This window comes from Schistocerca gregaria, chromosome 3 (assembly GCF_023897955.1).
Source record: "Schistocerca gregaria isolate iqSchGreg1 chromosome 3, iqSchGreg1.2, whole genome shotgun sequence".
NCBI lineage: Eukaryota > Metazoa > Arthropoda > Insecta > Orthoptera > Acrididae > Schistocerca > Schistocerca gregaria.
Genome location: NC_064922.1, coordinates 437,813,194 through 437,829,169, shown reverse-complemented (window position 1 = coordinate 437,829,169; position 15,976 = coordinate 437,813,194). Strand labels below are relative to the sequence as shown.

At 42.1% G+C, this 15,976-nt stretch overlaps 1 protein-coding gene across 1 annotated transcript in view; it reads right to left on the bottom strand.

Moving 5' to 3' along the window:
* Positions 1–15,442, bottom strand: part of LOC126354622 (abasic site processing protein HMCES-like) — a 99,872-nt gene extending 84,430 nt beyond the window's left edge. Inside the window, exons 1-3 of the mRNA XM_050004386.1 lie at positions 15,287–15,442; positions 14,891–15,125; positions 6,417–6,611 (exon numbers count right to left, since the gene is read on the bottom strand). Of these exons, the coding sequence (XP_049860343.1) occupies positions 6,417–6,611; positions 14,891–15,125; positions 15,287–15,306 (450 nt within the window). The 5' untranslated portion in view covers positions 15,307–15,442. The remainder of the gene's footprint in view (positions 1–6,416; positions 6,612–14,890; positions 15,126–15,286) is intronic.
* Between the last annotated feature and the right edge of the window lie 534 nt (positions 15,443–15,976).

Sequence of the window (15,976 nt, the reverse complement as noted above, 5' to 3'; positions counted from 1 at the left end):
ATGGATGCAGCTTATCTTCAAGCCGGGATGAAGATGGACATCATATCACATTCAAAGTACCTGCTGGTCAGGCGGTTTATTCTGCATCATCGGTGCCTACCTTGAAGATATGGTGTACACCATAGAGGAAGAGTGGCGATGATAATGCTTATGTCGTCACAGGGGCAAGAACTTGTGATGTACATACATTAAATTTAAATCTGTTATTTAGGACAGAACGTTTTTGGTCTTTGTCTGATCAATGTTTTTGCGACGTTCCACAGGATGTAACAACTTTGTAACACTTAATTACTATTAACAAGAGTACAACATATGAGATGTCCTTGGTGAGAAGACTCGTATTTATTTTGAGAGTTGGGTGTTGTATTTGTACTCTTAACCTCTAGCAGTAAATGCAGCACATTGAGAACAGAAATTCAATCAGAAGAGGTTAGTGAATGTGCTGAAAGAGCAAGGTGAGCAAGATTAAATAACCGGAAGTCGTAGCTCCTGATCATACTTTACTTAGCCATCCAATATCATCGTAAAGATCCAGGACCACAGAAAAAATATGGCTGGGAGTAAATAAAATGTATGAAGAACAACAAGAATAGTAAACACAAATTTGAAATTTTAAACAGAATTGATTAACACAAAATATGTAACTTTGTGGGTGTTGATATCTGTTGTCAACGGTAATGTAAGTAAACAGCTCCTACTACACTACAGTGCAGTGCCAAATCAATTGCTAACACTGCAAATCATGGATTCTGAAGAAGTATGGGCAGTTGATGAATCGTTATTAAATCCTTTGACTAAAATTACAAAGGCGAAGAGAGTAGTTAGTCCACAAATCTGAAGATTTCAACCATGATTACGGAGGACTTCAATCAGCACTCATGGATCACAGTTGCAGCATGTCAATCGACAATGGTGGCAGTACCCAAGGCGCATTCTCATAGTCTGTGACGCGGCACCCTACACATTGATCTAGCTTCCTGTTGATGCCTATGCACAACGAGATTCTGTGTGAGCTGTGTACAACACATTTACTGGTTTCCAAAAGTTTTTTTGTGTGTGTTGGTATTTGTATTGTAGGGTAAACTAAACTGATTTTGAAACCAGAGTTTGTGGGTGTAGCACAGCAGTGCACCTAATCTTGTTACAATTTTAAATTGACGTCAATTAGATACATGTTACTGTAGACACTGCATGCCAGTTGCAACGAAAAAAATGAATTCAGATACCTGGTAAGATCCCATATTGATAGACTATACTCAAGAACCGTTGGACAAGTGCCTTATAAGCCACTTCCTTCATGGATGAGCTATGTTACCTACCTATGAACCTCAGTCTGGCACCTGCTTTTGCTATTGTTTGTTTTATGTGGACGGATTGTTCTGGATGCTTTATTTTCCTACCTATGCACAGACCAGTATCAGTTGCAAAGCGATTTAGAAAAGATTGCTGTATGGTGTGGCAGGTGGCAGTTGACACTAAATAATGAAATGTCAGAGGTGATCCACATGAGTTCCAAAAGAAATCATTGGAATTTGATTACTCGATAAATAATACAATTCTCAAGGCTGTCAATTCCACTAAGTACCTGGGTGTTAAAATTACGAACAACTTCAGTTGGAAAGACCACATAGGTAATATTGTGGGGAAGGCGAGCCAAAAATTGCGTTTCATTGGCAGGACACTAAGAAGATGCAACAAGTCCACTAAAGAGACAGCTTACACTACACTCGTTCGTCCTCTGTTAGAATATTGCTGCGCGGTGTGGGATCCTTACCAGGTGGGACTGACGGAGGACATCGAAAGGGTGAAAAAGGGGCAGCTCGTTTTGTATTATCACGTAATTGGGTGAGAGAGTGTGGCAGATATGATATGTGAGTTGGGATGGAAGTCATTAAAGCAAAGACATTTTTCGTCGCGGTGAGATCTATTTACGAAATTTTAGTCACCAACTTTCTCTTCCGAATGCGAAAATATTTTGTTGAGCCCAACCTACATAGGTAGGAATGATCATCGAAATAAAATAAGAGAAATCAGAGCTCGAACAGAAAGGTTTAGGTGTTCATTTTTCCCGCGCGCTGTTCGGAGTGGAATAGTAGAGAGATAGTATGACTGTGGTTCGATGAACCCTCTGCCAAGCACTTAAATGTGAATTGCTGAGTAATCATGTAGATGTAGTTGTAGATATGTTACATTTCTTTACGTTTAGGGTCAAACAGTCATTCTGCAAATGGATAATGTCTTTCAGCATTGCTACCATGTTACAAATAATGACATCATCTGCAAGCAGTCTGATAAAGCATCCGAGACTTTCTACTATATCATTTATATACATTGTAAACAGTAATGGTCTTATCACACATCCTTGGGTTACTCTGGAAATTACCTTTACATCTTTCAATTTTGATCCATTAAGAGTGAGGTGTTGAGTTCTACCTGCAAGAAATTCTTGAGTCAATAAGTTCATATTTTTTTCACTAAACTGCATTGTGGGATGGTGTCTAATGCCTTCCTGAAGTCAAGGAATACGGCATCAACCTGAATGTCGTTGTCTACAGCACTATAGATCACATGGAGAAATATAGCGAGCCGAGTTTTGCAAGATCTCCATTTGCAGATTCCATGTTGACTTTTGTAGAGGAGCTTTTCATTCTCCAGAAACAACATAATTCTTGAGCATAAAACATGTTCCATAATTTACAACAGATTGACATCAACAATATAGGTCTGTAATTGTGTGCATCTGTCCTACAGCCCTTCTTGAAACAGACTTGTTTCCAATCGCTAGGTACCATTCACTATTCCATCAATTTCTGGTAAAACTGCTGCTAGCAAGGTAGCAAATTCTTACAAATAATCTTTGTAGAATCTTGTAGATATCTCATCTAGTTCTCATCTACTTCCCAGCACCAAGTTACTGTAGTTGCTTTCTTTCTGTGATCAATTATCTCAATACCTGCCATTTCGACATTCGTATGATGGTTGAAAAGAGGGGCTGTATTAAGATTTTCTGTAGTGAAACAATTTCAGAAGACTGAATTCATTATTTCAGCCCTCTCTCTGTTATCCTCCGTTTAGGGCCAATATGTGTCCTGAATGAATGAACAGATGATTTCAAACCGTTTACTGATTTTATGTACGACAAAAACCTCTTACGATTCTTACTCAGATCGGTTGACAAAATTTTACTTTCAAAGTCTTTGAACACTTCTCTCATTGCTCCCCTTATGCTCAGTTTCGCTACCTTTCAGCTTTTGTTTGACAGCTAGGCTTTGACTTCTCTTGAATCTGAGATGAAGCTCATTTTGTTTATGGAGCAGTTTTCTAACCCAGTTAGAAAACTACAGTGGGTCTTTCCCATGCTTTAAGAACTTGTTTGGAATATACTTTAAGGGATATTGAATGGTGTTTTCGAATTTTTTCCATTTGTGCTCCACATCTTTGCCCTCACTGAATATTTGTTGCTGAGTACTCAGATACTCTGTAATTTGTTTCCTGTCACTCCAGCTATGCAAAAGTATGTTCCTAACTTTCGTAACATTCCTTTTAAAACTCATAGCCATAGCTGCTATCACAGCCTTAGGATCGCTGACATCTTCCTGTGTATTAATTGATTTGACAAGTTCAGATCTGTTTGTTGCTTGATCTAAGACATTACCTTCATGACTTGGTTGTTTGCTAAAATTAATTTTTGGACAAGACATTCAGAATGATGTGTCAAACCTTTGTCTCTGGCACCAGTTTTCACAGCATGACTTTCCCAATCTGCACCTGGTGCACTGACGTCAACCCATTTTTAGATATGTGCAGACAATGTTTACAAAGTTATTTCCACATATATACAGAGGGCATGGCTTGTATAATTAACAAACAATTTACCCTTTACATAACCATACACTGATCATACATAATTTTGAAGAAAAAAGTTACTAAAAATATACATCCTCATGTATACACTAACAATACTTCCAACAAACTTACTCTGTCACATATTTTTTCTTGACAATCATCCATTTATAAGCTCCAACATCCAACTCGATAATAACCCCATTTACAAACCATTCATCTTTCTTATAAATATTCTGCATCAGAGGTAGTGAGAACATAAATTTGTTCTGGTATAGCTATTATAATATATATATAATGCAAATGTTCTTATGAATATATCCTACAGCATGCACAAGATATTTAACAACACATTGTATTTGCCTCATGTAGATTAAATGGTTTCTGGAGCCATTCACTGTGAAATGATCTTGCAAATTTAAGTTTTTGTGGCAGACGAGTAAATTAGTTGTCTGTCAAGATTTCAAACAGCTGTTTCAAAGCACTCAGTGACACAATATATAATGAAAATGTATGAATAATAGAACTGAAACTTCCTGGAAGATTTAAACTGTGTGCCGGGACGAGACTTGAACTCTGAACCTTTGCCTTTCGCTGGCAAGTGCTCTACCATCTGAGCTACCCACTCACAGTTCACGACCCACCCACACAGCTTCAATTCTGCCAGTATCTCTTCTTCTACCTTCCAAACTTCACAGAAGCTTTTCTGTGAACTTTGCAGGACTAGCACTCATTCTGGAAACATCCCCTAGGCTGTGGCTCAGCCATGTCACCACGATATCCTGTCTTCCAGGAGTGCAAGTTCTGCAAGGATATAAGCAACATGAGCTGATATGGAAGTTGAATGCCACTGGAGTATTGTTCCATAAATGCACAGAAGTTAAGAGGGGCTAAACATTCAATTGGGAGATCAAGCAAGTACAACAATGCATTGGCAGCACCATAACCTTGCCAGCCCGAAACCCTATAACCAGCACAGTATCTGTCCTAGTTAAAAATCTTGTGGTCTTCATGAGGTTGCTCTGTGCACTCGGCCATCCAGCAGATGCATTTATCTCAAACAGGCACAGCATGGCTCAAATCACCATGACAAGATCTACAAAAAGTTGGGCAGTGTCCTGTTCGCAGATGAATCACAGCTTACCCTTGAGAGTAGGTCTTAGAGTACGTTGATCTACTATGTCACTGAGACACGTTACAACCATGCAAGGGACTGATACAACAGTGCCATGGTAACGGCAGTGGCATCATGTTAACAGCAGACAATTTTCTATGGCACATGCCTGGCCTGTAGCATTTTTCTTTCTTCACATGAAGACATAGAGAGTCTGAATCTGAATGTAGAAGTATGGAACACTATAAACCAAAGAAATGCACCATTAACACTTCCACAGCTGAACAATGATTATCTCCATACGGTGCTTGTTCAGCAATAGGAGGCACTGCCACTAGCCACACCGAGCAGCCCGATTCACAGTATGGTGAACTGTTGTACACCCTGTATAGCTTTACAAAGGTATCTACCACTGTGTGTACTCCAGCTTAGCGTCAAGTGCTGGCACAATGATCAAGAACACAAGAGCAGAGAGGACTGTGAGACTGTCAGCCAATAGTACGCTGACGGATCCCTCTACTGGACGACACAAAGACAGGAGCGTTCTCTACCCGAAGAGAATATAAGCACTGTGTTGCCTAGCTGCTGCCTGAGTTGAAGACGAGCCATCCTCCAAATGCTACAGCAGTGACTTATGAGCTGTGTTGTTTTGCTTGCATTGGAATTGTATATCCTGAAGGACACTGATTATTTGCATGTTACCATTTGCTTGCGACACACCTGTGAATATGCAAAGTTAAGTATTGTAATTTATCTTACTGTAGTAAACACCATTAATACAATTTGCTTGAATTGTTGTCTAGCAATCCAAAAAAGCAGTTTACCTAAGCACCCTATATTATACAAGTGGGCAGAACACAACAGAATGTCTCTGGCAAAGAAACATCACATATGTTCAGTATCAGCCACCTTGTGTAATACTTCTCAATGGTGCCGGGAAACATTTCGGTGTCAATAATTGACTAATTTTGTTCAGAAGTCTTCAAGATGCCGCACCTTATAAGTATGACTGTGCTTTACACCTGGAAATGTGTGATGCAGTACCAGAAAAACCACTTAGTAATCACCTATGAAACCCCTGTGTCACTCCAGTTCTGCACAGAAATCCATTTATATCTTTACAAGAAGCTGATTTTCGCAATTTATATTTTCATATTTCATTTATCATGTTTACCTTCATATCAATAGATGCACAAATCTACATTTGGAACACTGCAAAAGTTTGCAGACGAAATTCCTGCTTTTCAAATTATTATACTAAAATTCTAATTTCCACTTCATTTAAGGCATTATATGCAAATTTTAAAAAACTGGAAAAATCTCTATTCAGCCCCTGTTTTTCAATGCAGCTCTTGTTGCTTCAAAATTACATTTACATGAAATCATTTTCACAAACTTTAAAATATTCTGATTCACACATCAACCATTCATTAGCAACTACTATAAGTGAGATACAAACCCCGAGTGACTGTGGCATGTAGATAAAATATGGCTGTTTACCACGGCCTCCCTCTTCTTTCTTCCATTCATAAAAACCATCACAAAGAACTACACAACGATTACTCTGTTTAAAGACTGGGAGGTACAATTTTGAGAGGAAGAGATTATCATCACGGATGTTATGAGTTGTCAGACCATGTGTTCTGTAGTCACCCTGAAAAAAAAAACAGACAGACCAAAGTGAATTAATTCATTAGGAAAAAAAAAATTCATTTGTCTCTGTAGGAATGGACTACACATTTCCATGGACAACTAGAGAGGCAATACTGAAACTACTTAACAGTTTTATTAACTTAAGTACCGTAAAATCATTCCTGCATAAATGCTGATGGCAGAAGAACTCACAAACTACCCCACTATTAGACTCTTCCTGGTAGATTAAAACAATGATCAGACTGGGACTAAAGCATTTGCCTTTCTCAGGTAAATGCCATTTTCACTGAGCTATCCAACCACGACTCATGAACCATCCTTACAGCCTCAACCTGTCAGTACCACATTCTCAAAACTATTCCATAGGCAACAATAATACAACTAGATCAGTTAAATAATACATATGAAGGTTCTGGATGCTGCTGCTGCTGATTGGTTTGTGGGGCACTCAATGGCACAGCCATCAGCGTCTGTACAAATGCGGAATTTTTACACAATCCAATCAAGCTACTGTCACAAATGATGATGACAACACAAACACCCAATCCCCAGGCATAAAAAATCCCAAGCCTTGCCAGGAATCGAAGCTGGGAAGGTTCTGGAGTTGGTAATGGTTGGAATGATTTATTTACAAGAAAAATGACAGGTTGCACTGTGGTTTGGACTTCACATAGAACTTGTGATCCCCATATAACTAGCCACGTGGGTCAGTTCAAAAGTCAGAGGAAGGTAAGGGATACCATCTGCATTACAAGCATGTTACAATTTCCATTTGACAATGTTACTGTTTACTTTTCACACATCCAGCTACAAGCTAAATCCAATAGCCATAAATGAGCTTCCCTGATTTTGTCAAAAAGTTCTTTAAGTAAATGAGAGTATGCAAATCTGTTACAGGAGTTTGAGTTTTTAATTACAAGTGCTTTACTTCAAACACGAAGAAAGAAAACCATTTCATTTTGCAAGCTTTTGCAAGTCAGATTTTAAAAGTAGCATTTCTAAAAATATCTTTTTTCCCTAAAAGCACTAGGGTGGAGGACACACAGGGACAAAGGACACGCGCTAAAATTTAGATCAAATGATAAAAACCACCCTCACAAATAGAACTTAAAACTCCATCAGCCGATGAGGTGTTGCCAGCTAAAATTAGTAGCAACGAGTCCGGTAACCGAAGATTTCATTGCAGGGTAGTCAAAGTGGGACAGTGCACCAGAACATGGGCCACTGTCAACCGGGCACTGCATCGACACTGAGGCAGGTCTTCACGGTGCAGGAGGTAGCCGTGGGTCGCCCAAGTGTGGCCAATGTGGACCACAGAATCCCAGTGAGAGGCCCACATGGAGGACTGCCACACATTCATAGTCTCCTTAATGGCATGCAGTTTGTTGCGCATACTGAGACTATGACATTCCGTCTCCCAAAGATGAAAAACCTGGTGACGTAAAAACGAACACAGGCCAGTTATTGGAATGCCGATCTCCACAAGCGGTTTCTGTGTACCCTCTTTGGCCAGCCTGTCAGCAAGTTCGTTGCTTGGGATTCCGACGTGTCCTGGGGTCCACATAAATACCACTGAATGACCCGACCATTCCAGGACATAGATGGACTCCTGGATGGTCGCTGCCAAAGGATGACGAGGGTAGCACTGGTCGATAGCTTGTAGGCTGCTCAAGGAGTCAGTACACCGAAGAAACGACTCCCCAGGGAATGAATGGATGGATGTGCTCAAGAGCACGAGAAATAGCCACCAGCTCTGTAGTGAAAACACTACCGCATGTGTGTGTGTGTGTGTGTGTGTGTGTGTGTGTGTGTGTGTGCGCGTGTGTGTGGTTTACGGGCGCTAAACAGTGTGGTCATCAGCGCCCAGAAAAACACTACCACCATCGGGCAAGGAATATGTCCTCCATGGACATACACGAAGCCGACACTACCTTCAGCCATTGAGCTGTTGATGTAAATCACTTCATGGCCACGGACATGTCAAGAATCGAGATGAAGTGACTGCAGAGAGCCGCAGGGTGAACAGAGCCCTTTGGGCCATGTGAAAGGTCCAGGCGAAGCAGCGGCCTAGGTGTACATGATTGGACCTTGAGTATAGGTGGTAAAGGCAATGACTCCAGTTCAGATATAAGGAATCAGATGTGAACTGCAACTGGAAAGCCCTGACCTGGACCGCCGATGCGGGTGATGAACTGCCTTGGGTGCGAAAAGGAGACTGTAATTTGGATGAGGAGGAGAACTACAAACGTGTGCAACATACCTGGCGAGTAGTTGTGCACCGCTGAGGGTGCCGCTGAACCATAAACCAGACTCCCATAGTCAAGGTGAGATTGAACAAGTGCTCTGTATTGCTGCAGCAGCATAGAGCTATCTGCACCCCAGTTAGTGTTGCTCAGGCAGTGGAGGGCATTGAAGTGCTGCCAGCACTTCCGCTTAAGCTGACGAAGGTGAGGAAGCCAAGTCAATTGGGCGTCGAAAAGCAGTCCTAAAAATCGATATGTATCCACCACCATGAGGGGATCATCAGTAAGGTAAAGTTCTGGTTCCAGATGAATGGTACGATGCCAACAGAAGTGTGCAACACACAACCTTGTGGCCAAAAACTGAAAGCCGTGTGCTAGAGTCCATGACTGTGCCTTGTGGATGGCTCAATGTAGGTGTCGCTAAGCAACACCAGTACTGATGGGCCAGTACAAAATGCAGAAGTCGTCTGCATACAGAGAGGGTGAGACGGACGGTCCTAGAGCTGCTGCTAGACCTTTAATGGCCACTAAAAATAGAGCTACACACTCAATACAGAGCCTTGCACGAGACCATTCTCCTGGATATGGGGGGGGGGGGGGGGCATTTTGGGAGGCACCAACTTTGGCATGGAAAGTACAAAGCGACAGAAATTCTGGATAAAAAGCAGGAGCGGGCCTCAGATACCCCACTCCTATAATGCTGCAAGGTTATGATGTCGCCAGGTGGTGTCATACGCTTCTCGTACATCAAAAAAGATGGCAACAAGGCTTTGGAATCTGGATAAGGCTGTTACGATGGCAGACTCAAGGGCTGCAAGATTATCAGTGGTAAAGCAACCCAGACAGAAGCCACGCCAGCACAGAGCCAATAGGCCACGTCCCTCCAGGACCCAACCCAACTGCCGAGACAGCATACATTCCAGCAGCTTACAAAGAACATTGGTGAGGCTGATGGGCTGACACTATCCACAGCAAGCAGGTTTTTGCCGAGTTTGAAAACTGGTATGATGATGCTCTCCCACCAGTGGGAAGGAAAGATGTCATTGCACCAGATCCGGTTGAAGATCACGAGGAGATGTCGCTTGTAGTCAGACGAGAGATGTTTCATCATCTGACTGTGGATCCAATTGGGCCCAGGAGCTGTGTCGGGGCAATGTGCAATGGCACTGATGAGCTCCCACTCTGTTAATGGGGCGTTATAGGGTTCACCGTAGCATGTAGTGAACAAGAGGACTTTCGCTTCCATCTGCCATTTGAGAGTGCGAAAGGCTGGGGAGTAATTCTCCAATGCAGAGGCGTGAGCATAGTGCTCAGCAATCGTGTTTGTGTCAGTAGATAACACGCCATTTATGTTAACACCGGGAACACCTGTAGGGGTCTGGTACTCAAAACCTCATTTGATTTTTGCCAAGAATTGGGAAGGTGACGTATGACATCCAATGGTCGATACATACCTCTCCCGATGGCAAGCAGCCGTTTAAAGGCTCCAGGCAAGGGTGCCGCTTATGCCGCTGTAGAGCTCGCTGACACTCCTTGATTGCCTCAGTGTCTTCCAGCGACCACCAAGGGACTGTCTTTCGCTGGGGCCACACTAAAGAATGAGGGACTGCGTTATCCGCTGCAGAAACAATTGTTGTAGTTACCTGCTCAACCACAACACTGATGTTACCATGTGTGGGCCTGAAACCGGGGCAGTGACAGGAAGATGGGGGAAGTGATCACTACTACAAACAAGTGGTCCCAGCGGCCAATAGCAACACATCCTGTCGCGTATTCAGGCTGCTGCCTCTCACTCAGCAAGGCAGTCCGGTATTCCCATTGAGTCGGTCAATATCTCGCTGACACACATCGTGTTTACGTTGCGTGTGCTTACTTCCCATTTACGAGTAGACGTTTTGATTTTGTGAGGTTCTCTTGAGACCCCATTGCTTAATACTTTGTTCTTGATGTATTGTTCGGTTGTCTGTCATCATGCTTGTCCTTCCATTCCTGTTCATCCGTCTTGTTTGTTTGCGGGCCACTCCCGTTCGGTCCCACTGCATTTTCATTAGCGGCAACCCCATGACCGTTCCTGTCGCAGTCACATCACAATGGAAGATGACATACCCCGGCAAGTGTCCTCGCCCAATAGTTGATTTACAGGTGGAGATGCAAAGCCATGACAAGAGATTGAATATAAAAGCACTCGCGCACCATGTAAGATGTACTTCCCCCTATCTCACACTTCTGTAGAATTTTGAAAGTAGCAGGTCAAACCACAGAATGGGACCTGAACTCATAGGGCTGCAAAGTGTGATACTCCTTTTAGTCGCCTCTTACGACAGGCTGGAATACCTCGGGCCTATTCTAACCCTCAGACCCACTGGGAGGAACAAATTGGGAATTACTATAACTTTTAGCTCTGTTTGAAGGTGATGCAAAGTGCTGAATATTCCCACTTATCTCATAGGAATGTGATTACAATGCCAGCGACTAAGGCGACTGGATACATTTGACACCTGAAGAACAAGAGATTGGCTGAAGGTGGTCATTAGGAAGGAAAAAGAGTTTTAGAGTAAGCACAGAATCATCAAAATGTTTATGAATCTTTAAAGAAAAATGTATGTAAATACATAAGCAAATAAATGTAGTGACAGAAAAAAACCTATTGATACAAATGAAAGATAATCACAGATGTGTTTCAATTTGAAGCTACACTCCTGGAAATGGAAAAAAGAACACATTGACACCGGTGTGTCAGACCAACCATACTTGCTCCGGACACTGCGAGAGGGCTGTACAAGCAATGATCACACGCACGGCACAGCGGACACACCAGGAACCGCGGTGTTGGCCGTCGAATGGCGCTAGCTGCGCAGCATTTGTGCACCGCCGCCGTCAGTGTCAGCCAGTTTGCCGTGGCATACGGAGCTCCATCGCAGTCTTTAACACTGGTAGCATGCCTCGACAGCGTGGACGTGAACCGTATGTGCAGTTGACGGACTTTGAGCGAGGGCGTATAGTGGGCATGCGGGAGGCCGGGTGGACGTACCGCCGAATTGCTCAACACGTGGGGCGTGAGGTCTCCACAGTACATCAATGTTGTCGCCAGTGGTCAGCGGAATGTGCACGTGCCCGTCGACCTGGGACCGGACCGCAGTGACGCACGGATGCACGCCAAGACCGTAGGATCCTACGCAGTGCCGTAGGGGACCGCACCGCCACTTCCCAGCAAATTAGGGACACTGTTGCTCCTGGGGTATCGGCGAGGACCATTCGCAACCATCTCCATGAAGCTGGGCTACTGTCCCGCACACCGTTAGGCTGTCTTCCGCTCACGCCCCAACATCGTGCATCCCACCTCCAGTGGTGTCGCGACGGGCGTGAATGGAGGGACGAATAGAGACGTGTCGTCTTCAGCGATGAGAGTCGCTTCTGCCTTGGTGCCAATGATGGTCGTTTGCGTGTTTGGCGCCATTCAGGTTAGCGCCACAATCAGGACTGCATACGACCGAGGCACACAGGGCCAACACCCGGTATCATGGTGTGGGGAGCGATCTCCTACACTGGCCGTACACCTCTGGTGATCGTCGAGGCGACACTGAATAGTGCACGGTACATCCAAACCGTCATCGAACCCATTGTTCTACCATTCCTAGACCGGCAAGGGAACTTGCTGTTCCAATAGGACAATGCACGTCCGCATGTATCCCGTGCCACCCAACATGCTCTAGAAGATGTAAGTCAACTACCCTGGCCAGCAAGATCTCCGGATCTGTCCCCCATTGAGCATGTTTGGGACTGGATGAAGCGTCGTCTCACGCGGTCTGCACGTCCAGCACGAACGCTGGTCCAACTGAGGTGCCAGGTGGAAATGGCATGGCAAGCCGTTCCACAGGACTACATCCAGCATCTCTACGATCGTCTCCATGGGAGAATAGCAGCCTGCATTGCTGCGAAAGGTGGATACACACTGTGCTAGTGCCGACATTGTGTATGCTCTGTTGCCTGTGTCTATGTGCCTGTGGTTCTGTCAGTGTGATCATGTGATGTATCTGACCCCGGGAATGTGTCAATAAAGTTTCCCCTTCCTGGGACAATGAATTCACGGTGTTCTTATTTCAATTTCCAGGAGTGTATTATCCCATCGCGATAAGTGAGCTACAAAATAGCTTCCAAATCTGCAAGCAGTGCTGGTTGTATTGAAAGTGAACATTAAAAAACATATAGTAGAGGCAGTGTAGATTTTTGTGCAGTGTAAGTGTTTAAGATTGAGCAAGTCACACATCTTTGTCATACAGTGAAACACCACATTGCTGATATGGCTGCAGATGTATAGCATCAGTTGACACAAGGGGCATCCAAGTTCACGGCATATCCCATTATACTAGATTCCACTCATGCACTTTATCCCATCCTGGTGAGTTTCACGCGTGGAGTAGACATCGACTCTACTACAGGTGGGGATATTGTTGGTGCTGTGGATATAGTAACTGGTTTCTTTGTGATGGAAGGGAAATGGCTGGTAAGCACCACAATGGATGGTACACTATCAGTTTGAGGAGAGCAAAGTGGTATTATTACCTTGATAAGAGAGAAACTGGAACCTGCCTTGGCCTCACTGACAGCTGCATTCATTGGCTGATACATCAAAGGCATTATGAGCTAAGTTGATTACAGTAAGTGACATCACAGAGGTTGTCGTCGGTACAATGAACTACATTCGAGCACTCACATTGAGACAACATACATTTAAGTAATCCTAGGCTGAAGTTAAAGCTAAATTTTCTGATATTTCTTATTATTCTGAAGTAAGGCAGCTGAATCATCAAAAAGTCTTCAAGAGGTTTTGAAATTTGCAAGAAGAGACTGAAATATTCCTATAGGTAAGTGGAAAAAGGGACACACGATCCTTGTTGGATTGTTGACCTTTCTTATCATTGACATCACCAATTACTTCTTTTCATTTGGCCTCTCAATGCACAGGGAAAATCATTTGGTAACATGTATAGTAGAACTAATGGAAAAGTCAGTTTGCATTGTTCATATCAATTCAGGCAGACTAGAAAATTTTTTTACCTTCATTGTCTCGGATGTTACTGAATTTAGCATATACTAAAATGAAATACTAAGTAAGGAACACATTTTTCACTTTCTCTAAGGAAAAATTCTGCTCCGAGATACAGCCCTCCTAAGATGACACCGCACATACCATTCTGAAGATGCAAAATTGGGAACAGTTCTACATTCTTTTTTTAATTTGAAAGGTAACTGCTTTACGATTACAAAGAAATCCTCCATTTGGCCTTATCTGTCAAAGTTCTTTCACTATAATGTTCTGAAATTTTTTTATAATTTATGGAAAAAAAGTTTTTTCAAAAATGCCAACCCATAAAATTTCGATTTTTTTTCTGTTAACTAGTACCATATACTTCTAAATTCCCTGCAAAGGAAAGCAAATCAAACATCATTGTACGATGATCCCTGAAGAAATACATAAACAGATAAAATTGTGTCAACCGATCCTATTGATACCAACCATAAACTAACCTGCGATATAGTGCAGGATTGCCTGTGACCAATGATACTTTGATGTCAGCTGCTGGTTTGTAAACAAAAGGTGTTTAAAATTTGCAAGAAATGATATGCTGACAAGACAATTCTTGTTAAAATATTATATTTATATGTGTATCAGTGTGTAGTTGATGACAACTACTACTTCTTCATACATTTCCAATCAGAAATGTTCTAATGACAAATCTGATTTGCCAGTGTATTTACAGAATTTTCATTATAAAATTAGCACTTTAGTTAAACTGACTTTTAGGGCCTTCAAGACCTGTTCGGACTTTTTCTTACACTGACATAACGTAAGAAGGAAATTGTTAAACAGCTCTATCTGGTCCTTACCATGGCCGCTATAGTAGGAAACATAATACATTCATTATTGTGTCCTACGAACACCAATGATTTCTTTCATTCTGCAACGTTTACTTTAGAGAGAATACCGCGACCGATAATAAATCCTAAGTTACGCATTACTTTCGACCTAATTTACCTTGTGCCATGGTGGTATCATTCCCCAGATCATTGGGACAATTATTCTATCGGATGTTTTGCCCAGCTGATGTCCTGATATAATAGCAGGTAACACTTCCGTTGGTGCAATGTTTGTTGATGGTCTGTAGACATGGTACTTGTCATCCATGTGTTTCCACTCTGGAAGACAATAAGTGTTCGAGTCCTTCCTGCGATAAGTAGTTGCCTTGCATATACATTCTGGGTCAAGTGTACTGAAATCAAATGTTTTTCACGAATAAGATTCAATTACATCACTAGTTACGTTTAACAGCAATTCGTTGCAGTAAGTAATAAAAAAACAAGACACAGTTCACTGCACAAACACTCACAACGCAGGTATTTAAGTAAATTATTAATTAAAAACATCATATACCAAGCCGTTCTTCCACACATTTCTGACGTATATGACCAGTGTACAAATTTTCACATAACACAATATTTTCGATGTCAACAAATCAACTTTCAACTGCGAAAATTACCGCTTTCTTCATATTATCTTTGCCTCGTACAGTGAAGCGCTGCCAACGCCATAAACTAGAATTGACCTTTAAGGAACTTAATTTTTCGTTTCTCGGTAAGCTGTAAAACAAATATTACAGTAAGATTCTAGGTAGTGTACATATGTTAGCTGACTGGTTTTTATATGATTCACACAGTACGTTCACTATAAACTTTTTAAGGAGCAAGCTGTCACCTGGGCGACAGTTACCCAGATTTAATTAAATTTAAAATATTATCATCATAAAATATTATCATCCTTTTGAACAATAATATACGTAAGTCACGTTGCAAAGATCCATATAATCTGGAAGACAGAATGGGAATAATATAACATGAAAATAAATATGTGTCTTCAATATGAAAATTACGTATGTCTAAATCTTTGCCATTTACAGGCACTATTAACTTCTCTTCGAAAAGTAGTCTATTGTGGATGAAAAGTTTTCAGAATGAACAATTTTAATTTGTACTGTATTGTTTAGTTTACCAAACCAATTCCAGAAACCTTTACTCTCCTGTTTACTTCTTATATTGTGCGTCTGTAAGGACGATAGGGTTGGGT